The sequence below is a fragment of the Ornithodoros turicata genome, chromosome 7, assembly GCF_037126465.1.
Source record: "Ornithodoros turicata isolate Travis chromosome 7, ASM3712646v1, whole genome shotgun sequence".
Classification (NCBI taxonomy): Eukaryota; Metazoa; Arthropoda; class Arachnida; order Ixodida; family Argasidae; genus Ornithodoros; species Ornithodoros turicata.
In genome coordinates, this window is record NC_088207.1 from 35,266,947 (window position 1) to 35,292,057 (window position 25,111).

A 25,111-nucleotide genomic window follows, 5' to 3' on the forward strand; every position below is an offset into this window, starting at 1 on the left:
GTCACACCCGCACTGCAACGGTGGCGGGTGCCCTCACTGGCCCGCACATCGGGGTTCACGTGGTTTAGCAGACGACGGAACCCGAAGACGTGCGACCGCGACGCCACTAGCGTGATCCCAGTGACTAAAACCGCGAGATTCCTGGCACTCATGTTCAAGTGGCAACAGTCACGTGATCCAGCTCTGGCGCAGACCTAGCAATGGACCTTTTTCGCAGCGCTTCTGCGCGTGCTCTGTGACCCTAACGGGGGGGGGGGGGGATATGTTTATTAGACGAAAAGGGAAAAAAAAACGGGGAAAGGTCAGCCAAACGGGACGTCGGCTTGCTATTCCAGAAATAAGAAATAATAATAAATAAAAAAAAAGAAAAGAGACCCTAACGGTGTCGAAGAAGGTTCCCTATTCAATAGATGGCGCCAATACGGCGCCGGTTGTAGATTGCCTCGATACTTGTGCTACTTGCGCCCTCTTTACAAAGAGGGCGCAAGTATCGATGTATCCTATAGCCGGCTATGCTTTGGCGGGCGCCGATCGTGTTTCGCTGGGCAGCCGCTAGGATATGACGCGAGTGTGAAAAAGGTTCATTTCCGAGTGCCAGGCCGTGTTGCCATGAAATGACCACCCGAATTCGCCAATTGTAGCAGATTCTAGGCACTGACGAGCCTATATGTAACACGCGCTCATACCAGCTCGCGTGGCATAGGTGGTTATAATGATCGCCTTCCACGCCGAGACTAGGAGGTGACACGGGTTCGAATCCCGGCACCGGCTGTAATGTCTGTGGTTTTCCCTGGGTTTTCGGGCATACATTCCAGACAAATGTCTGCACAGTTCCCCCTGAAGTCGGCCCAGGACGCATATTAAGCCCCTGTTGCTCCGCTCCTTCCTGCTGTCCTCTCTCCATCTGTCCACGTGTGTACGCCGCTCACAGGCACAGTTGCTTCGCGGTGCTGACACACACAAAAAAAAAACAAAAAAAAAAACACGCGCTCCATCTTGTTGTATCGATGGCGCGGAAGCCCCTTCGCTTTTAGAGAGCACGGGCATTGGCTGTGGCCGAGAAGCCTGGTGCGTTCATGGTGCTCTAACTTTCAATACATTCTGTTATTGCTAACGTAGATTAGGTTTCGTTTCTGCGGCGCTATGCAGGATTCGTGTCGGTCGCTACATCTGCACACTCTCATTCCGACTCTCTTGCCCTATCACTCCAACACCTTCGCGATACAATGTGAGTGTATAGGCCACTACAGCCGGCGCCCTTTCGTTCAGAGTCAGTCTCTTTCCCAGCGCGCAAAAACGCGAAACGTCGTGACTGAAATATATAACGTACTAGCCTATAATAGTAAAACTACTATACTGTACTGCTGCACTACTACATAACATTATAGTACTAACACTACCAAATAACGGACCAAATACTGGACGTCAAATAAGTTGTTAAAGACTAACGTAAACAAGACGAATGCTGTATTTTTAGCCTAAAATGAGCAAGTTTGACTCAACAATAACATGAAAGTGGGGACTGCATAGTGATTAAATCAGGGGTGAAATCCACTCGGCGTTCATTTCAACGACTATATTGAAATGCCCATGTGACAGCGTTATTTGAAGCATCCTGAAAGATAGCTCTGACCGTTTCGCGTAACATCGTCTTCCTGCAGTCAAGCTAGTTGCATTGAGGCACATCGAGTGCATCATTTAAATCCTTACCGTAGCCAACCTCTCGATGTATTCGTCGGGAGCTCCAAGAGAAGCAAGTCCGATTTCCTGAGAAAACTTTGCGAAGCTAGGGTCTGCAAAAAGTGGTGCGTGTCCCAGCAGCTCATGGCAGACGTCTCTGGAAGGACCATACATATATGAAGGACAGGTGCCTGTGGATCGGGAGTCACTTGGCGAGACTTCTGTAATGCTTACGGTTCGGGGGTGTAGAGCGGCTGTGAAGGATGTCGTATGTACTGAGTCGAGTGGAACACGCGGAACGCAAGACCAGCCAAGAAGTCTCTCGAAGACAGGAGTCCAGCAACGGGCCTCAGGCTGAATCCTGTGCAATCTGTTGTGTGAGATGAATATTATGCTTAGTGATGATAGTACGCAGGCGAAGAACAATGATTATTCGAAATAAACAAGATTGCCAAATTTTTCATCGGTATAAAAGAAGGAAATGGGAGGCAACCAATGCAGATAGAATTCAGCGAAAAACCCTGAATCACAACATAAATAACTCATAGTACAGCCGGCGTCAGACTTCACTGTAACACGCGAGCGCGTTGCCTGTGCAGACGCCAGGGCTGCGGAGCGTTAGCCTCTAGGTTTGAGAGTGCGTCCAAGACGTGTGTCAAGACGTCCACGAGTGTGTTCGAGGCTCAGTTACTAGTGCTGCGCGGACATCGCGTCTACAATCAGCCTCTGCTTTGCAATCAAGCTCACCACTGAATGCGCTGCATGGGTGCTGGTACCTTATCTCAAACCCGTGTGGCACCGCTCCGAGGCGCTCGTGGGTGCGCGAGTTACGCGTCATGGCTAAGTCTGGCGGCGGGTGTACAGTTGTTTCGCATGACGTAGGCTGAACATCGTTACCCTTAAGGAAGTTTGAGACGTCTTCTAGCTGCGGGATATTATCCTCTCTGTAACCACAGTTCTCCATAAGCAAGGGGAAGATGTGGTTGTGTTCACGGCAAGCGTGCGTCTTGTAGAGTTTCATCAGTTCTCGGAATACTGTGGCCCTGAGGAAGAACAAAGTTGCAATACTGGATGTTATCTTGACTATCTTAATATCTCAACTTGGTCTTTTTGTACTCATGTAAAAACTGCTTCAGCAGTTCCAGCCCGCGACAATCGCACATTGTAACACACGCGTGTTATTTGTTGTAAATTTGTTGTAACGACTATGGAGGAACGCTTGTAAAGAACTATGAACGTTCCTTGCGTCACGAACGGGTTCTGACTGAGGGACGATATCGCAGTACGCCACGTGTAATCACCACTTGCCGCCATTCGAAACAGTCTCCTCGATACTACGTGGACTGCGCATCAATTGGGCGACGCCAACACTATTGACGGGCGTATGAGTGTGTGGGCTTCGGGTGGAGTAGTTGTCGTCAACTCCCTTGGTACGAACCACGTGGAATATCTGCCCACTCACAAAGCAGCAATAATGGGGTACTCGTAGACCGTCGTGTATCCACAGGAGAAACCACATGCGCATCGACCCTGAGAAGTTGTCCCATTATTTGTGAGAAGAACCAATGAAGTCGCTCTACGGGCAATAGGGAAGAGAGGGAAACTGGGTAATTGCGCAGACAGCTGACCTACTTGCGCAGCGTATTGCAAATCACAAGGTTCGGCATAGTCTAGGCCAACGCCACCTGGACACAGAAGGCCTGCATAATGCCTCACCTCACTCTTTTGCACGCAGACATATTTATTTATTTATGATGATACCTCAAGGGCCCAAAGGGCGTTACATGAGGGAGGGAACACTAGGTACATACAAGTGAAAGATAAATGTCGGCGAATTGAAACAGTGTAAAGTAACAGTAACACAGCAACACATGCGCGGTAATAATAATAACATCAACAAAGGAAAAGGTAAGGTAAAAAAGAAAAACAATGTTACAAACACAAGTAATTAGCGACATATAAGACATATAAGGTCAGGGTGTCTGCCAATCGCCGCAGACGATTTCAAACACAGGCGTTTCGTGGCTACCAGTGGCCGCCCATGCGGCTTGTGGGGGCTGGTCTCCATAGCTACGGACTCCAAAAGCACGGCCGTCATCCGCGGACTCTTAATTGTTACGTCACGTTGTTTAGGAGATAAGGCTTTTTTTATTCTAAGTGTTGTTGACTAAGAACTACGAAAACAAAGCAGGCGACATGTACATCAGGATGTGACGTCACCGTGCTGTCGACCAATTGGCAGAAACTTCCGCAACTAGAAAGCGGCTTCATTCGTCTCCTCTGAGGAGAGCGCTGGATGCGCAGACCACGTAGTGTAGAGATCACCGATTCGAAAAAAAAAAGAAAAAAAGAGAAAAAACGCTCTCTGGTCACTCAAAGGAAGCAATGGGCCGTACATTGAAAATACTTCTTACCATGTTTGGGTTTCCTCTTTTGTATACTCGACCCTTGGAATGGGGTGTCCACTGCAAACATCATCACATGCCGTTCCATAAAACTAATTTTTACCAGGTTTGCCAAAGACCGGTACAATACTTACTGCTTGTACTCATACGCAATATCAGCGAAATACTTCCTTCTTTCTCGGTACGTCTTGTCTGTGAAACCCTGCAACAGAGATGAACTTCCAGTGAAACAGAAATGGTTAACACATCCTTGAGAAGTAACGTTCGATGCCACTCACAGGGTGGTCCGCGTCGAGGTCGCTGCCGTAGCTGAGGATGTGGTTGGCAAAAATGTCCAGATCTTTGATCTTTCGCGGGAACCAAGGAACGGCGTCTGAAAGCGAGCAAAGGGAGATTATCACTAAATTAATATATTAGTGCAGAGTTAAACAGGCACGAGACAGTCCTGTTTTAAACCATTTCGGCAGTACACACAAAATCAACTCGGGAAAATAGTAGTCTAGTTAGAAAATACGTAGTTCTAACTTTTCGCTTCATCTCGTGCAGGCGGATATCAGAAAAATATTGACGACACAATTTTTTAGCTTTTATTGAAGTAGCAACCGAATTAAAGTGGCACTAAAATGTTCACACAAGTTCACTTAAAATTACGTTACACGCTATGTTCATTTCGCACTTGTCGTCGTAATTCAAAACTTTGATTTTGTTACGAAGCTACAGTCAGAATTATACCGGACTCTTTCTTGCCTCGGCACTATGCAGTGAACGTCGCTTCAGCTCGTGCATCGGGTTTAGATCGTGTGCTTTAAGTGCCACGCCATGGAGCTGTTCCGGCGAAAAACAGTGCCACCTACGAAGCGGACTGGTGTTGCTGTCCGAAGGACGTGAACATAATTGTTATCAATAGAACAGCTGTGATCCCTGTTGTGGGGTACAACTCAGTAAATCGGTCTTGAACAATGCAGCAGTGCGCATCATGCCGCTCATGTACACAACACTACGACCAGACCTGTTCCAAATCCACACGCATACGATAGGCATGCGCGCGCTTCTCCTGCTGTCTGATTGGATGCCGCCAATCTTTGCTTACTGTGACAAGATCCCATTGGTTGCCGCCAAAGACGGCTCTGTTTTCATTGCGTTTTTCTTCTAAACAGTAGCGCTGTGTGAACTAATTTTGCTTGCATTATATAGTAACTGAAAAAGGGACTTTCATTCGATCATCGAATGAAAGTCCATTTTTCAGTAACAACTTGTTGAACAAGTTGTTTTTGCATTTTAGTGTTCCTTTAACACCAGTGGGCAGACATGTTACTAAATCATCAAACGCGCTAAAGTAAGCACCAATTAATATCAGTTTCCGTACCTTACAATGATTTACATAAGTGATTAGACCATACCCACCCAAACGTGTTCATAAATAGATACTAGTCTTCTGCACACCGTTGCGAAATATATCACAGAACGACGGCAGACACCAGCACGCAGAAACCTCATACGCGGTTTCCGCATACTAAGCGCACCGTCTAGAATAAACATGTGCAGAGGCCTTCGAATCGTCCAGCACAATTAAATTTAAACATATGTACGATACAAACGCAGGAAGTCACCTAAGCGACCTCATGTCACTGACCCCGGAAGATTCACAGGTCGTTTCTGAAGACTTGATTAAGGAGTTCGAAAGGAGAGCGCTCGCATATTCTCACAAGATTGCGCACAGTCTGCGGGTAATTCACACGGCCGGTCTTCCGGCTTGAAAATTAGTGTACGTGCCTACAGAATTTAAAGGGACGGTCGTATCTGTTCCAGCCGATTTCGAAACTATAGTGTCATTTTATTCCTTTTTATGCGACATTCTCGAGAATGTCGTATTCACGAGAAATTCGTTTCACCAATGCCGATTAACATTTGAACCGAGACCAACCTTCCCTTAGCTTGAATTTAACGCTTAACCCTGCTTCACTAAAGGGAGTTATTGTCACCGAAGCATTCATCACGTCATTAACTAACGTTTGCAAAAAGAATGAGGTATTAACGTCAAGTTTTAGCAACCCTTCATCTCGGTTCAGAGTTAGCAAGCGTTGGTGAAAACGGGCCATAGTCATTTCTACGACAAGTTTAAGATCTTCAACTTGTCGTTATCCCTAACGCGGGTTAAATGCATCAGTTCGGCCCATGATTCGCCACGAGCGCTTGCGCGAGCCTATCACAGTGGATTTTGAGCGCGCGGACTTTAAAATATAACTATGACGATCCCAATGTGAAAGTTGAAGATTGGGGGGGGGGGGGGGCTGGACCACTGACCACGGTTTCGAAACAACACGCGAAATACTGGCGTAGTTTGACTTTTTTGCGATGGAATACATAGCAAGAGCAGACGGCGGATGCTGAGAGTATTGCGGAATTCTCTCTCTGGACAAACGCGAAGACGTCACTCCCCAAGAACCAATGAGGGCGCGACCTTGAGAAAAGGAATGCCGCGGCCGTGCGAGCGTCTCATAGAGTTACCGGGTGTCTGGACGGCGCCTTTCCGACTCTGAGCGCCGCGCTCTCACTCCTCCGTTTAGGGAGTGACGTCACGCGGTCGGAGCTTCTGCGGTCGCTGAAGCAGCGCTGACCTTTAAAATTTGTTTATTTAATATCTACGTCGGTCGATGCCGAACATGGTGGGATCGGTTTCATATTTAATTTCTGCATGCGACCGTCCATTTAAGTAGCATGACGACACTACTCCACTCAATATTACCACAATAATATCACCGGCACCGACGTAAAAGTGGCACAAGTGCCTGTCTCTTATATCCTTCGCGTGTCTCCAGAAAGATGCTTTTATGAACTTCGAATAATCAGCACCGCGTATACAGGGTGTCCCAGAAAACGTGTCATGGAATTATAATAAGAAAACTACACCACCCAGATCCCGGTCAGGGCATTTATTCTTATTAGGTTTTTGCCACTTCCTGATGAATGTCGTGTAACGTAAGTTTAATTATGTAAATTTTTGCGAACTGAGCTCGGAAATTTGCCAAGTAAATGTCACTTTTTTACCCCACCAATGTGAAGAGCGTGCCGAATTTACTCAAATTAATAACTGACAGGGATATTGAGGAGCTATCCCATCGCAAAATATAGCCGAACTTCATGCTCTACGAAGCTCCCAGAGGATAGCGCGCGACGAATTTTTCAGCACAATCGTTGTCAATCCGACGGAAGGAGCTTGGAAACCCAGCCCACACCGGCATCGTAGAAAGAGGTAACACAGGCATGACTTATCGTGCCAGGCTTCCGCTGGGGTCATACCTTCCCTCTCCCAATTTCAGGAACACTTTTTATACTATCACTCTGTGGGCTGGGTTTGCAACCTCCTTTCGTCGGACTGACAGCGATTGCGCTCAAAAAGCCGTCGCACGTTACGCTCGGGTGCTCCGAAAAGCATGATGTGTCGGCTATTTTTTACGATGGGATAGCTCCTCAACATCCCTGTCAATTATGATGAATTTGAGTAAATTCGGTATGCTCTACATATTTGTGGGGTAAAAAAGTGACCTTTACTTGGCAAATTTCCGAGTCAGTTCGCAAATATTTACATAATTAGACTTACGTTACATTCACGTCAGGAGGTGGCAAAAAGCTAGTAAGAAGAAATGCCTTTGCCCGCATGATTCTAAGTGAAGCTCCCAGCGATGTAGCCCAGAAAAAAATGCGAAATTCTCCTTCTCGCAGGATTTTCACCGCCTTTAGGATATATATGGCGAGTAGCCAGAATATTTGCGACCAACTGAGATAAACTCAAAGATGGTAAAGCCTGCTTGAGGGAAGGCCTGCTTGTGTTGTTTACGTGTCTTGCCCATCGCTCAGGCTTGCCTATCATGGAGTCTATCCACCAGCTAGCCTGCATCTACGCCATTCTATCTATGACCTTCCCTCAACCAGGCTTTACCACTTTGGATTTTACCTCAGTGTCGTCTTCGTCCCTTCCGATTCCACATCTTCATGCACTGTGGACGCTGTGTTTTGAGCCTCCGTGTTGTGTTTTTTACGTGTCTTGCCCATCGCTCAGGCTTGCCTATCATGGAGGAACGAAAATAAGCGTGCAGCGTACGTGCTTTGCTTCGCCTGGCCACATTCAGACCACGAGCCCTCTGCCGTGAAAGCTCTCTTGACCTTTCTGTATACCATAGGACTTCGATCCTTATTGTGAAGGGGCTCATTATTTCATTCCCCGCATCGCCACCAGCAATGGGGCAGGGTATCGCCCCAGGCGATGAAACTCCCCATTCATGGTCTCACAATAAAGTTGTTGTTGTTGCTTCGCTGAGACTACTCGACATATTGCACGCAACGAAAGGACATGGTCATGTAAACTTGTTCACTTGTTCGTTCTTAAGAATAGACTGTCTGTGCGCGCTTCACAAGCGCGCTTCACAAGGAGAATAATCCTTCACATTTCGCTTACGCTGACCTTGACACGTCGTGGACAATGGATCGGTAGGGGAGAAAGCGGAACAGTATGGAGGCCACTCGTTCCTTTCGTATTAGTAAACTCCCACAGTTCAAAGCGGCGCTAAGCACTGTGGGATTCCTGAACTCGTCTATTGGCGTCCTGAAGCTGTGTGCGTCACATGAGTTCACTAAACGCTAAAAAGAAAAGAAAAGTAATTTGTTTCATAAGATGCGAGGACTCAGAGCAGCTCCATCTTACTCCGGATAATACGAAGGAAAAAAAAGAAAGGTCGAGCGGTAATAAACACTGACCAAAGGCTTCCACATTTTATGGCGACAAAGCAAGGAGAAAAGGACTCACTCAGTATACCAAAGGAATCCCATGTGGACGCTTGACTTTGCATGTCGAAAGGTATCAGGGTACAGGCCGATGCTTGAACAAATTTTCATAAGGGGTGCATTCACGAAAAAGAAGGAAGGGTACTTCATCGTGCTCGACAACGCCGGTAGGAGATGAGCTGGAGGTTGTAGATAGCCGTGTCGTGGACAGCACAGCTTTACCGGTTCGATAATGAGTAAGCAGGCCATCGGTTGGTTTAACCTGAGATGGAATTATTCATTTATTTATCTCGTATCGAGTGGAAGATGGGGAGGAGGTTACATTGCTTGTCCACTGGGTATAGTTTTATTATCCATGTAATAAGTGGCCTATCCAGCGTCCCAAGCACGGGAGGGTTGCAAATAATTGGGAGGGGGGGCGCCATTTACGTCATAGCAGCTCAATGTATCATTCCCGAAATGTCATTACAGCTGAAATAGCAGGCCCCCCGCCCTATACGTGTTTATAGGTAAAAAAATTCGGGGAGAGGGGGGAGTGTCGCCACATATTTGGGGGTCGGGATAAATCACTGCGTGCAATCCTTCGTTCTATTCGTATGTCCGCGGTACAGGTCCCGGCAAAAGTTTACAGAACTTGCGAGCGGCGTAGCCGGTAGCGACACCAATCCAAATCACTTCGCGAGCACATTCGTGCGATACCGAAACTACCGCGGTGTGTCGCGTCGCCACTACAGTGCCTATACGGGGATATATCCCCTTAAGGATATTCTCTATAATTAAGGGATGTCTCGCTTATCTGGAGTTCAGATAAAAGGGAAACCGTTGTACGGACGACATTACCGGGAACGAGCCCGCTACCATTGGATTTTGTCTCGGTCATCCGGAATTCGTTATCCGTATCCGGACAGCAAGTACTGGGACCAATCTTCCAGGACCAGGTCATTCTGATTCGCTTATCCGGAAAAGTGTCAACGTCCTTTGTCCGTGGCATGTGCTGAGTTCGCATTATTTCGGAAAAGGGTCACATCTCACCAGCGCATTCTGTACTATCTGACTCCCCTTTGTTCAGAGGTCACTCCGTTTTGGTGTGTGCGGGCGCACCGTAGAGATGGAACATGGAAGACGATAAGCGGAAGGGGTGCTCTGTATCCACGGGGCGCAGGGAAATCCACACGTGAATGTCAATGTCCAGGTAGGGTTGCCACCAGGCCGGTATTATACCGGCACGGCCGGTCATTTGCGCGCTCTGCCGGTAGCCGGTAAGAAGGGGATACCAGCAGCCTTTTGCCGGTATTTGTGGCTCAAGACCTTTCATAAGGGCTTTTACGGGGTTTTTCCTTCAACGTTCCACTACAGCTTGAATAAATCTGGAGCACAGACCTAACTCCGCAGTCTCCAGTCGTTTTCTTAGTTATTCATTATCATGATTATTCATTGTTATTATTATTATCATTGTTATTCATTACGTCTTGTGTTCGGAGGGGACAAGAGCAGTGGTTGTGCAAAGCTGTTGGTGGTTGTGTCGAGCCAGCTAGAACGTTCCTCACCCACTTTCCCTTTCCCACGAGCATTTCCTCCTTTCCCTCTATTCCACCTCCTCACCCGCAGCCGGTATTTTTCACTCCGAAAGGTGGCAACCCTATGTCCAGGCCGTCCTGAAGCATCGCCTGTCTTTTGCGCTATGCAAAATACATTTGCCAAAACAAAAAAAACATGTGTGTGGGACCAGCTTCCTGAGACAATAGCCTTCTTTGAACAGCAGGGTGACGCAGCGGGTGCCGTGGCTGTGACGAAAATTCTGTAACACGTACGCGTGCTACTAATTTCAAGCAGCTCACTTTGCATGAATGTTCGAAGTAACGATCTTTTCCTTGTTTTCTTTTCTGAAGCTATAAAAAAGGCATTCCAATTTTTTTGGTTTCCCAAAAGTTTGCTTGATTCGGTTATTCGGAAATTCGTTATCCGGATGAAAAGGGACGGCTCCAGGGGTGTCCGGATAATCGGGACATGACTGTATATCCCCTTCTAGCCACTGTTGTTGCAAACAACGCATTCGCTCACCCCTCTGAACGAGCGAACCATCCTGCTTCCGCTCGCCGCTAGGGTGTCGTGCGGAAGAAAAAGTACGTCGCTCGCGTGTTCCGGAAACTTTTGTCATGTTTTGTAGCGGTCTGCCTGCCGCGGCACATCTGATAGCGAGGTTCAAAAAGAAGGCCCAGCGTCGTGGCAGAAACGTGGTGGATACCGAAGACGAGAGTACTGAATTAAAAGTCCCCCATTTGAGGCGTGACCGGGCTCCTACGTGTTTAGAAACCGTAACAACTAATACAGTTTTTAAGCGAATTCGTTGTAGTTTTATGTGCTCGTAAGCAACAGTTCACCTTATGGCTCGCCGTTCGAAGCTCCTCAGTCGCCAAGGAGATGGTCGATCACGCTGATCCATCTGGCTGGTCTATCCGAAAGCCTATAAACGAACGAACGAGCTCCTCTTCAGAGAAAGCCCGATACTCAAAGGGGATTCTCCATCGTCGTCCGCTAGTGTACACAATCTTCTGGGAAGGATCTTCGAGTGATCGCTTGTATCGGGTGACAGTTAACGACTGCGACGATTTTGTTTCTTCTGTGCTTGTACTTTGTTTTGTATTGTTACTCGTTATCTTTTCCGTTGGAAGTAGAACGGTCACGAGGCACGAATCTGGAACATACCTGGGTAGTAATGTCATTACTGTAATGAAATTACTGTAAAGAATTACTTTTCCTGGTAATTTGTAATGTAATGCATTATGCAACTTTTTACATTATGTAATTTGTAATGTAATTTAGCTACACTTTGGCAGTAATTTTAATGACATTACTCATTACCTTTTACAAAATAATCGAGTGTGTGTTCTATGTTTGCACTTGGCAGAGAGTTGGGGACCGGCGAGTTAAAAGAATTCCAACGCCCACTATGAACGGTGACGTGCACTCAATGGGCACGGGGAACGTGAGTTCCCTTCGATGAGCCAGTTGCCTTAGTTTGGGCACCCACAAACAAATGTTCTTCAGATCAACGATTTGTGGCCTTAGAGAATCATTGTTTGCGGGCCCGTCTTCCAGACAATCTTCCCTGTTGTCCTGATACTTTGTGTCACCTTCGTCTCTACATTGTGGAACGATACGTCATACCTGGCACGTTAGCCTGACATGTAGAAGAGACAAATAGAAGAGTACAAGCTAACTGTTGTTACATTGTCAGCATACATTTCCCCGAATGTCGGGGAAAGCAAGTTACGTCAACTTTTGTGTTTTTGTCCCTTGTGCCTTCCACAAGACTCGGGAACATGTATGCCAATAATGGCAAAGTAATGACTTTGTAATGTCATTACTTTTTCATAGTAATTGTAATGTAACTAACAGGCAAAAATGGGAGAAGTCTAGCACTCGCAAGTAGATAAGATAAGTATTTAAAAAGATTGAAACATTTATTTCACTGAAAAACAAGCTTTCGGACGGAGTCCGTCCTTCATCAGGTGCGATGAATTGAGCACTTGGTAGAGATATTTATACTCACGTACATCAGAGAAAGGGGACAACGAAGGTGGTGAGCAGCAAATACAAATTCTTATTAGAGAGGACTGAGGGCGCGAAAAAGAAAATACAAAAGACAGCAATGTACAGTAGGAGCGTTACCGGAGACAAAAAACCGTTGAGAGATCTCAGGTGAGCGAACATCGTAAAGAAGACCGCTGGAAGAAATATTACACTGCTGGGGTTTGAGAAAAGATAAACAATGGCAGCACTCGTGTTTAGCCTGCATTCTAACGTACAGAAGCTGAGAAAAGGCTATCGGTTATTAGGAGTTTTGCAAAAGTGATAAGAAGTAATAAGCAAAGAAAAGTAAAATCTGGAGAACTTGTGACATGGCTGTTGAGAACACAAGGTGTATGTACCATCGTTTAAAGACAGAGGGCCCTGGAGTTGGTCAAAAAAGGGTGGATGCATAATACAATACTAAAGGGGATTGCTTCAGGTGGTCAAGTGACCAATACACACGTGGTCTCCTGCAGTAGGTGAAAAGCAGGTCGAGAGTTTTTATGTTTAGAAGACAGGCAATGTTTTGGAACCTTCGGGAAAATCGGAGAAACAAGATGATAAAGTGGGCCAGAAAAAACATTGAGACCATGGGGAGTCAAGGACTGGAATTTAGCAATTAAAAATGACTCTCGGTTTTTGCGTTTGTTGTTGTCAGGAAAGCCCGATTCTAAGATGACGATGTTTAAGTGTGTGTTAAAGTCGTGCTCAGGAAGGTTAAAATGCAGGGAAACAGGGGTTGGTCGCTGATGAACAATGTCTCTTTTGTGTCCCTAAAAACGTTCCCGCATGGAATTAGACGTTTCTCCGACACACTGAACGTGACATTTGGTGCAGAAGATTATGTAGCATACATTATATGAATTACAGTTAAGAGAGTGTTTTATTTTAAAAGTGAAGTCGTTTTTGTAGCTATGGTATGTGCTGTGTCAAAATGGCCAAGCTGTGTTGCGACTTTTATAAGGCAAAAGAGACCGGGGATTGTTTCCCCATCAAGTCAGAAGAAAGGAAACCGTCAATAGCGGCGCGTTTTTGGCGCGTGGCAGAATATTATCGGACAGGCTCGAAATACGAGTAAAATGCCGGTGCTCCCCATGCAGGTGCCGTAGATCTACTAGCTCTGTGCGAAACCTAACTGAAGAATAAAGCATGAATGCATACAGTTGGATATCTCTGGTTTCCAATGTTTTACTCGGGTTTACGAAGAAAGTGTGAGAGCCGGTGGAGTAATGATTTATAAAATGAACGGAGCGAGCACAATGCATATTTGTCAGTAGCCAGTAGGGTCTTTTTATGAGCGTTACATTCCCTCTTTGCTTGCTCGAAGCCATGCTACCACTTATCGTATATCCGTGACTGTTTCGAAAGAGAAGAATATGGGAGTCAGATCAGAACAGTCATCAGAACAAAAAGTTAAATGTCTTTGTGGCTGAGGTTATTGACTTTGATGCACTAACTTAATGAGAGACATGTCTCGAGTGCAATACAACTTTCATTATCCAATGACCAATTCCAATGACTCCCGGTGGATCCTGCACAAGTCTGGTTATTTTGGGATTTACATGCGCTCGTGACATCTCATACTTCTCCTATGCTTGCCACGCACTCGCTGCCTAGGAATTTGTTCCACCTATATATGTAGAAGATGTAACTAAGAAATAAAAAATAAATAAATGAATGCGTAATCCACATTACTCATAATTTTCACATAGTACTACGCAGCCCCAGACATACACTCTTAAACCCGTACCTTTTATTGTAACTTTTAGAAACATGTAACTTCTATATAGACGTAGATTTCGAGATTTCTTATAGGTTACACCACTGTAACGTATATTTAGAAGTTAAAAGCGACCAAAGTATTGTCTTTACAATAGCAATAGAAGTTACATCTCGGAAAAAACGAAAGCAACTTGCTGTAACTTATAAATGCCCAATTACTCCGACACTGTAACTTCTAAGCAAAATCCCCAACGACTATTTCTTTGTTAGGTTCTTGCCATTTATTTTCCTTCTGTTTTGCAGCATAATGCCGCGTTTCAGCCTCCCATTCGGGACGACAGTTGGGAATCTACATGTACGCTTTTATTTTATATCTGTTTCAGCGTCATCTGCGTCGACTACATATTATCAATGATGTATGAACACGGATTATAAGTTTGCAGTCTGGCATACTGTTAGCATGTTTCTTTCTACAGGGTGGAAAACCATTGCCAATCCCGCAACTACCAAGATTTCCGCAATTCCGACAGTTTCCATTTCGCTGCGTAGGGTCTAGCCGCGCTGAGAGCGGTTTCCTTGAAACGCCGAACGCTAAACTTGCGTCCGTTGACAGGTGTAATCTGTTTTCAAAGGTGGTTTTGCTCGTTAATGTTCCTCGCATTTATCATAGCATCGTCAGGAACAACCGAAATGCGAAATATCGCTACCAAGCAAGGATATTTTCTATGTTCTCAGGGGAAGGTGTAGTGAGTGCGAAGATTGCAAAGAATATATAACCTAAAACGAACGTCATCCACCGCAGCCCTGGTTCACACCGCTTCATACACTGGGTAAGTGTACATTTTGTGCTATGTATACGTGCATTATTTTGATACCAAGAGCTGTTGGCATATGTTTGTTGTGATTATGGCAAGCGTTTTGCGGTCCTTCATATGAACGCCACTTACGCTTGCTACTTTTCTTCTCTTACTTGGTCGATGGTCGCCAAGTCCACCGGCGTGCACTTGGCGAGCTGCGGGTATATCCATCGAGATCTATAATTCGCAGCTTCCTACTTGTTGTATTTTTACGATATTCTAAGACTCAGTCGCGGAGTGAACGCCTTCCCGGATTTATGCTGTTCTCTCAGCGTACCTTGTGCTTTCTAGGGATGCAATTAAGCAAAGCATTCTTTCGACTACGCTGCTGCTACATGCGGGTGGAAGCTCTGCATTGTTGCAAATAGAGGCACACAACGCAACAAGTTTTACCATATTGATGATGATGATGATAATTAGGGGTTTCATGGCGCAATGACAACGAGTTTTATCTTATTGCTAGCCTCCGCTTCCATATATGTAACGGTCAGAGCACATTTCGTACGTAATTGCTGCTAGACAGTGGCTGGAGGGCGCATCAGAAAGCAGGATATGAACAAATAAAATAATGAATGGTTCCGTAAATGTAGCTCCCAATGCGCTCAACTTTTGTTCCCAGGATCCCTCAAGTTTACAAGGTTGCAGAATCACACAGCTATCAGCTTGAGTTTGAATGCAAAAAAATAACAGAAAAACAGATATGATACAGGTACGCTCCGGTGTTCTTTGTGCAGTCAGTACATTTTATAACACTAACGTGGTCCCGGCTTTTATTTTTCCCGTTCCACGGGCTGTACATTCTCAGATATTGCACGGAAGCAGGTGGAAGGTAGTGCACAGCGCATGTAATCACATTCGTCGCCCGACGAGTCTACTTTGAAACTTTGCCTCCCCGTACCACCAGGGGAGAAACGCGGCGCTAGTGTCGCGCTGCCAAACTCCAGGCGAACGTCCCTATACCTATCCCACCCATATTCCTATTCCGCACAATACCCGTGTCACACAGCAAATTGAATTTCATTTCGAGCGAATGACATTCGTTCCGTGTCACACGGTGAAGCCAAATAGCAATACATGCGAATGACGTTCGCTGTTCCCTCTCGGACCTGCTGCGTAGGAAGGAAGGCTTAACACTGTTCTCCAAAGAACTACCCTAGTTCCCAGTCGCCATGTTGCAAAGTGTGGTGCAGATAGGCTTCTTATGTCTTTGCTTGTGATACATAGCCAATTGAGTGCTGTCGAAAACGCAGCTAATAAATAAGCTAATGCCTCGCTAGTTTCGAGAAAAAGAAATAGAAATGTAACTAATGTACCTGTATAATGCTCCATATGTTCGGCCCTGGTATCTTAATTATCGAGAGTGATATCATTTGCGAGTGACATTCTGCTTCTTCGTGTAGCTCATTCGTCGTCTTAAAAGTAAAGTTGTTGTTTGTTCGTGTAGCTCGATGCAAACGAGCGACATTCGGTGCGAATGTCATTCGCTGGGAATGCCGTTCAGTTTGCTGAGTGACAGGATGTATTATTCATCTCTATTCAGCCCTATAGCCCACACGCGTCACAAAGACTTACCGTCGGTCTTCGGGGGCAAGTCTCTGGAGATCACTTGCGTGTATAGAGATATATCTTTGATCTCTTCCAATGCATCATGTACTTTGCCCGTTGCGTGATCGAAGTTGACGATGAACTCGTAGCCGTCTTTGAACCTCATCGAAGAACGCGATTCAATGTGCAGGAGATTGACATGGTTGTCCTGCAAGAGCAAAATTTGTTTGGATCGTCAGGCGAGCGCGTCAGGGTTTGAACTGATCTCAAAGAAGGAGGAGGAGATGATGATGATGATGGAGGAAAAGGGAAAGAAGAAGAGAAAAGAAAAAGAAGAATCACATCATCCGCCAGACGAACCGCAATGAGCCGCATGGGCAGCCACTTGTAGCCACAGAAATCCTGTGTTCGAAATCGTCCGCTGCGATTGGCTGAAGCAGACGACATCCCGACTTTTTATGTCGTCTGCTTCAGCCAGTTGCCGCAGACGATTTCAAACACAGGATTGCTGTGGCTACAAGTGGCTACCCATGCGGCTTATAGCGACGACATCCCAACTTCTTATGTCGTCTGCTCCAGCCAATTGCCGCAGACGATTTCAAACATAGGATTTCTGTGGCTACAAGTGGCTACCCGTGGGGCTCATAGCGACGACATCCCGACTTTTCGTAGAGACTGGGAGGTACCCGGGTTCGAATCCCGGTGCCGGCTGTGCTGTCTGGGGTTTTTCCTGGGTTTTCCTCAGACGCTTTCAGACATATGTCGGCACAGTTCCCCTAGAAGTCGGCCCAGGACGCACATTTCCCCAGGGCGTCAGTCGTGACTTTGCCCATATACGTGAGGCCGACAACGGCAAGCCCTTCCACCATCACCACCACCACCACATCCCGACTTTTACGTCAACGTCCCGGCAGGCACATCGGTCGCTTCAGACGCTTTCAGACATATATCGGCACAGTTTGCCCTTGAAGTCTGCCCAGGACACACATTCCCCCAGGGCGTTAGTCGTGATGTTGCCCGCCTTTGTGAGGCCGACAACGGCGAGCCCTTTCACTACCACCGCCACCACCATCCCGACTTTTTATGTCGTTTGCTTCAGCCAATCGCCACAGACGACCTCAAAATCAGGATTTCTGTGGCTGCAAGTGACTACACATGCGGCTCATAGCGACGACATTCCGACTTTTATGTCCACGTCACGGCAGGCAGATCGGTCGGAAATAGCACACCACCACCTTACGTCCACGTGTCGAAGGAGTGAGAGGAGCCATTACGCAGACCTTCAGTATCTGTACTCCGAGACAGCATAAGAGCTACGGTCACAGAGGAATACACTCGCCAGCGAACAATGTAGTTCGCACATTCAGACTGGGGCATGCAAGATGATGGCTGATGCCTCGCAGACGGAGAAGCATATCGACATGTTTGTTAACGCGAATATTTGAAGTGGTTACTCTAGAAATGCAGTACAGCAGCTGAGGCGCAACCCAATAAAATGTGTTTATTCAATAGCATAAGCTCCCAGGACTGTAACCTCACAGTTTTCATCCGTATCGCACTCCTAGCTTTTTTGAAAATCGAAATTTTGCGGGCAACTGTGTGCCGAAGTAGACATAAACTTCGCCTTGCCCGTGAAGTACGGAGGCAAAACTACGTTGCATGCGCATAACAAAGTGTCCAACGCAGCGACGTCTGACGGCGGGTCGCGTTTGAACCGTAATCACTACAAAAAAAGTTGGATTCATGAGTACCAGTGTTGCCCGCTAGCATGAAGTTTGACTCACACCAAGCGTCTCGCCCGATTTCATTAAAACATATTATAAAAACATATTCATAAAAATAAACTAGAAATATTTGAACTGTACAATTAAAACCATCACGCCAAACATGTAAGCTGCGAGTGTTTTCGCAACATCATGAGTGAACAAGCAACAGCTCGAGGCATCCGAGCACTTTGTCACTCGGAGGTGTCATGCGCTCGCCTAAGCCAATAAGAAACATCTCTAGCTTTGTGGGCGGGGTTGACCTGTAGGAGTTAACTTGTCCAGAGGTATACGTGGGGTTGACCAAACCGTCTCGCGACTCCCCTTCTTCGCCCCCAAAGCGCAAACACGCCATGAGTTCCTTTTTCTGCGAATCTGTGATGATGATGCTAAAGTGTAGTTACCTTGAAGATCTGCAGTGCTTTAGCCAAAGCCCCAACTTCTTCTTTCAAAGAGAAGATGAGGGAATTGGCACTTCGGGTGTTCTTCGCTTCCATGATGTAGCCGCCTCCAGCACGTGTCGGCTGCAAATAGAATCAAATCATAATAAAGTCGGTCATATTTTTTACTCCTTTGCAGCAGCTTCCTTCCCGCCTAAGCTGGGCAGGCAGACCTCACTCCTTTCCTTATTGAACGTAACGCGTTCGAAGGAAATCAAAATTTCCATTCGTAATCGCCTGTCAGCATTGAAGATAATAATAATAATAATTAAAAAAACGCTCTAAACCAGTCGAACCACCCTTGTGAAAGTATTTCCCACAAGGTCGTAAATCGCAATCATAATTCGTACGCAGGCTTATGCATAGCGGGTTCTTTGAAAAATTGTAGTCCTGTTCATTTCTGTTCCATGTCATTACGACTTCCGAGGCCCAGAGCAGAACCTTGACTCTGAGATGCGGGTACATTGGAATGGGTTTCGCACATTTTTATTTAGCTGTTTTGCCTAGGGGGGCTGTTCTTTCAGGCGATGGAATGGGAAAAAAGTTTTGAATGGCTATGTTCTGCTCACTATTGGGATTATTGTGCCTTGATTGTAGAGCTTTGCGTTCAAAGACTGAGGGATGAATTGGGAGGGAAAGAAACTGCAGCTGGGAAGGTTACATCCCATTTCGCCTATTCCCATTTCGCCTAATCCGAATTATCGGATTAAAGAGGCGGGAGGGGTAACTGGCGTTAGGCGAAATGGGACTGATGTGCGATATCATTAGGCAAAACGGGACTGTCGACAAGTCCCCGCCCCGACTGTGACGTTTGCAAGAAATGAATGCGCTCGTCCGACGACAACCTTACGTCGTCTGAAACAAGGACCTTTACATTTGCAAACGAAGGTGTGTGAGATACCACTAATAATAAAATGAATCGATTGTTATCGAGTAAAACGTTTTCGTTGATTCATGAATGGATGGATAGATGAATGAATGTTTGACGTAAAAAAGGGATAAGTTTTCATACAGACTGGACACGGAAATGGACCTGCTACCTGTGATTTATCCAGACCCCCCTACACCCCCCCCAAAAAAAATCTGGAGGAGACCCCCTAAAATCTTGTGAGATTGCGCAATATTGAGTGAAAAGCATGTAAATGCACCCCCTTGCAGAACCCAACACCCCCGCAAGGACGAAATTCTGGGTAAACCACTGCCTCCTACCACTTTGCAAAATCACTAGCAGGGAGACAGGTCTTTCGTGCGGCTCAGGGAATTGGACTTGGAACGAAAAAAAAAAGGCCGTTTTTTTTATTTTTGCCCACTTCAAAAAAAAAAAAAAAAAAAAGAAAGAAAGAAAACTCCACTCGTGAAAAGAGCGGAGGGAACACGAAGGCATGGGTACACCGAAGGGTACACCGTGACCGTGGGGATCGTGACGTGATCCCTGTGCACGTGACCTGTGACAGACTTCATTAATTTAGCACACAGATACGAAATATAACAGGTAAAGTGACTTCTGGCGGCGCGCTTGAATATAGAACTAGCAAAGGGATAAAGTTGTTATGTGGAGATGCGTAATTCACTTTGACTTCCCGACAAAGAATAACAAATTTCTCGCATTTACTTTTCAGGAAGTATTAAAAAATGCATTTAACGCATTGCTATGCTTGAATAAAACCATCGAGGTTGTAAAGTTATGTGGAGATGCGAAAGTGACTTTTGGTAGCACGCCAGTGGACCGCCTTCTTTCCTCACGTGACAGGGATCAGTAGGCGAAGTGGGACTGTCTGCAGCATACATTAGGCCAAATGGGACCCCCTTGAGTTGGAAGTTGGTGAACTTCCTAAGGGATGGCAAGATAATCCGCTAAAAAGCATTAGGCGAAGTGAGAAGACACGGCTGGGAAGATTAACAGACGCCGCAAAACACACGTTGGAGAAACCGAGTCCTTCCGAGACGGAGATAAGAAGCACCCGGAACGTAAGACAATTCCAAGAAAACAGGCAGTCAGCACTTAGAAACATCCTATGGGGATACCCTCAATTCAATTCAACTCAAGCCAAATTAGAAATAAAGATCAAACGCGCTGAACGTATGCTCTCTGCATTCCATATAAATTACAGAGAATGACTCCGACACACTCTTTTATTCTTCTAAATATGGAAAACTATGACTCCCTCGGGAAGAATCCATTTAGGAAGGAAACACAGGAGCGACTCTTCCTACCGTTTCGCATTGGGACCGGCGGTCCAGCCTTCGCAATGCATTCTGGGATGCTCCTGCCTACCACCTGACCGGTCACATGACCCCAAGAGCAGGGCAGCTCCTAAAGCAGACGACGCGAGTTGTGGTAGTCTCACCGTTTAGATATCAGTTTAGATATCAGCGCGCGTGCAGTTTTATTTCGGTGTATTTACTTTTCTATTACAAGACCACCTACGGTCTTCAGGACCAGTACGGAGGACTAGAAACATACGTGCTCAAAATACAGTATTTTAAATACTTTTTCCGGTATTTTGGTATTCTACTCAATATTTTTTGCGACAAATATTTTTGAAGTATTTAAAATGCTTTTTCGGTATTTGCTGCTCTGTACCCAAAATACTTCCCTTCCTCGCAAACCGTATCCAGTACACTTCCCGGCCGTGTCCAGATTTTCAGCCCACTGGAACTTGACCCCTTTTCTTCTGTTTTTTTTTTCTTTTTTTTTTTTGTGGTGGTGATGGTGATCGTGGTGGTGGTTGGGGAGTTGGGGGATTCGCGCATGTGTTTTTTTTACCTCCTGTACAATGGGCTGGTCCAGCGCTTGGCCTTGCTTGTCAATATCCGGAGCCAATCGTCAGAAAACGGTGCCTATTCATATTGCCAGGTGAATCCACAGGGGATTAGATACAGGAGAGTCCCAGCATTTATCTCCTTGGTCAACAAATTAATAATGCATAACGTAAAACCCCGCGACTATAGGGAACACGGAAGGACAGACAAAACAGGAAGTCTCAAACACAGCTGAAAATTTTACTTCACATACAAGAAATATGTACACAAACAGAGGGAAGAGAAACAACCAGTTGTGGACAAAATAGGAGGCCAGTTCGGGAGAACGAGAAATCTGCGCAAGGCCGGACCGAGGATTACGGATGGAAGAACTGATGTTCTGAGGCTGGAACAACATAGAAGAGACAAATACATACAAAATCCCTTCTATGTTGTTCCAGCCTCAGAACACCAGTTATTTCATGTTCAACAGTTGCTGCCTGCGTCGATCCCGTCGTATGAATGTGTATATGAGTGAACAAAAATGTAAGAGTGAAAGGAGGATGACTGAGAGAGAGTGGCTGGTTTGTCCCTTCAGATGACGCACCCCGGAAGTCGCTGAAGAGGCGTGTTAGCTCAGCTCAATTGCTAGAGCCCTGGACCGGTAATCCAGAAGATGTGGGTTCAAGTCCTACAGCTGGCTAACCTTTTCAGTGACTTTCATCTTTCATCTTTCACATTACGGATGGGTTGCTGACACAGATCCCACAAGAGGTTATGTGTAGGGTCTCTCTCAAAAGCCTTCTGTGAGGGTCCACTTCAGAAGCCTATACAATTGTTTCATCTTATAGAGGGAAGCAATCTGAGCCTTCCTCCAAATGCTTGCCAAGCATTTTGAGGAATGCTCAGATTGCTTCCCTTTATAAAGCCTTCTGTGAGGGTCCACTTCAGAAGCCTATATAATTGTTTCATCCCATAGAGGGAAGCAATCTGAGCATTCCTCCAAATGCTTGGAAAGCGTTTTGAGGAATGCTCAGATTGCTTCCCTTTATGGGATGAAACAATTGTAAAGGCTTCTGAGGTGGACCCTCACAGAAGGCTTTTGAGAGAGACCCTATGCATAACCTCTTGGGGAAACAGTGTCAGCAACCAATCCGTAATCCTCGGTCCGGCCTTTAGCAGACTTGTTCTCCCGAACTGACCTCCTATTTTGTCCTGAACTGGTTGTTTCTCTTCCCTCTGTTTCTGTATATATTTCTTGTATGTGAAGTAAAATTTTCAGCTGTGTTTGAGACTTCGTGTTGTGCCTGTCCTTTCGTGTTCCCTAGTCGCGGGGTTTACAATATGCATCATCCTCACTAGCTCGCTTGCTTCCTAGCCATTTTTTCAAAATAATAAACACGCGCCAGAAGTTGAAAGACCCGAGCTGACATACAGGAGGGATTACGAAGTCAGCACATATCACCAAAGTTCACTAGTCAGTCAACTAATCAGTCAACAATATTTACTTGTCACCAAGACCGTGCAAAAAAAAAAAAGAAAAAAGAAAAATATATACTGAAGTATGGCGGATGAAGTTTATTCCTCTCATTTGTACGGCCACGTTCAGAATACGCGTTTCACTTACTGCTAAATACTCAAGTACTTTAAGGAGTATCTTAAATACTTCTCAGAGTATTTAATACTCTACTCAAATTACTTTCAGTTTTGAGTATTTTATACTCTATTTTAAATACTTTTTACGTAGAGTATTAGTATATTATTCTAAATACTTTTGCGCAGTATTTTGTACATGTCTGGAAACATCACGCGTGGCACCGGTGACTACGTTTGTGTCTCTTGCTCAAGTGGTGAAGAATACTATTAATCGATAATAATAATACTATTATTATTATTATTATTACTAATAATAATTTTGGTACACATGACATGACGATGTGACGGAGGACGTGTTCAACTTAAGAAGGAAAAGAAGTTAGTCCATCAGCTCTCAAAATACCACTGTGCCGCAGATAGGATGGCCGGACACAGAGAGGTCACGATCGCTCCTCCGCCAGATAATGTAATCTATCATACTCACTCTGCTGCCGTATTGGCTGTTAAGACTGGCCACATGACACTACGCTGCGTGACGACGCTGCAGTATTTCTCCTGGCGCGCTATTACGTCTCCTTATCTCCAACGGCCTATGTAGTTGACGGACTAGATATCTTTCCCTTCTTAAGTTGAACACGAGTGTAGGAAACAGACACCAGAGGCCAGGGTGACACCCCTGTGCCCTTGGAGAATCCGAAGCCCATTAACCCCTGTCTCTTCCCCCTCCCCCCCAGTAGCGGTGGGCGGCAATACGGTATCGTTTTGCTACACGACTTAAAATCGATTCTGATATATCTTTGATCGTGTACGATCGACGTCATATTGTCCATTACGTTATGATACGAGATGTGCGCGGAAACATTACGAAATGCACATTTTGGCGAAATCGCGTTGCGCTACCTCCTGTTCAGGGAATGTCTTCCATGCCCCGTTCCTCGGTAGATACGACAAAGACATAGAGACGTATGCGCGTCGGTATGCTGGTCGGCCACCAGGTGCGCATCATGGTCATCCCTTCTCACAGCGGTTTATAGAGGCATACGCATAGAGCCTCCGTGAACGGCTCTGTCCCCTCTCATTTTGTCTCTCCGTTTTTGCCATATCGCTTTGTTGCTTTTCTCCGCTTTCGTTTTGCTGTTCGCGCGCGCGTTTCCTAACCAGGTCCTAACGGGGAAGGAGGTATCCAAGAATATGTGAGGTCCACACGCACATATATCTTAGACGACTGTGTCCGCTGACAATCAAAACTGCCCTAGCTCTTGCACAATTTTGTACTGAGTACGTACTCGAATATTAGAACGCCCTATAGTGCAGAACGGCTTATATGATGCGTGCGATATACCCCAGCGGTAGCGGACTATATTCTGAGACAACATAAGAGCCACAGTTACAGAGGTGTATCTCCGCCAGAGGAGAAGGACCTTCACCTGGAGTTTGGCAGCGCGACACTAGCGTCGCTGTAAGGGTAAAGGAAAGACAGCGACGGCCATCTCGCATCTCCGTCTGCGGGAGCGACATGAATGGCTTTTGTATGTAACATTCACCACCTGCACTACGTGGAAGTCCGGCGCCCGTGACCCACTTGGAGCCAGAGCCTTTGTAGAGGCCAGAGCTAATCTCTAAAGCCGAAACCACTGGGGAAACTAAAACATGTTCAAGATGGCGGACAGGATTACGGGATTGAGACCAAGCCTGGGCGGGTATTTTCACGTGACCAACCCAGTTAATTGTCCAATTAAGTAGTTGGTTTCTGTTTCATTTGAGTGTTTTCATTGGAGCAGCCATGTGAGGGGCAGAGGTCATCTTTTGCCCTTTTAAGCGGGCGCATGCAAATTTCGGGCAGCTCGAGCGGGGACTCTCGCCACCGAAGGTCTGGGACCTCATCGTCATCTGCCACCCCGCCGAGTTCTTGTTTCATAAGCTTTTGCTTTGTACATGCCTTGTGTATATAGTGTAATTAAACATTGTTGCTGTTGAGCTTTTGCTTGTCAGACGTCATTGGGATC

At 46.0% G+C, this 25,111-nt stretch overlaps 1 protein-coding gene across 2 annotated transcripts in view; it reads right to left on the reverse strand.

The window, feature by feature from the left end:
* Positions 1 to 25,111, reverse strand: part of LOC135400930 (protein henna-like) — a 91,378-nt gene that overhangs the window by 12,842 nt on the left and 53,425 nt on the right. For both annotated transcript variants that reach the window (XM_064632949.1, XM_064632950.1), the window contains exons 2-9: positions 18,732 to 18,851; positions 16,592 to 16,772; positions 4,364 to 4,458; positions 4,220 to 4,287; positions 4,095 to 4,145; positions 2,578 to 2,723; positions 1,915 to 2,050; positions 1,711 to 1,837 (exon numbers count right to left, since the gene is read on the reverse strand). In XM_064632949.1, the coding sequence (XP_064489019.1) occupies positions 1,711 to 1,837; positions 1,915 to 2,050; positions 2,578 to 2,723; positions 4,095 to 4,145; positions 4,220 to 4,287; positions 4,364 to 4,458; positions 16,592 to 16,772; positions 18,732 to 18,851 (924 nt within the window). The remainder of the gene's footprint in view (positions 1 to 1,710; positions 1,838 to 1,914; positions 2,051 to 2,577; positions 2,724 to 4,094; positions 4,146 to 4,219; positions 4,288 to 4,363; positions 4,459 to 16,591; positions 16,773 to 18,731; positions 18,852 to 25,111) is intronic.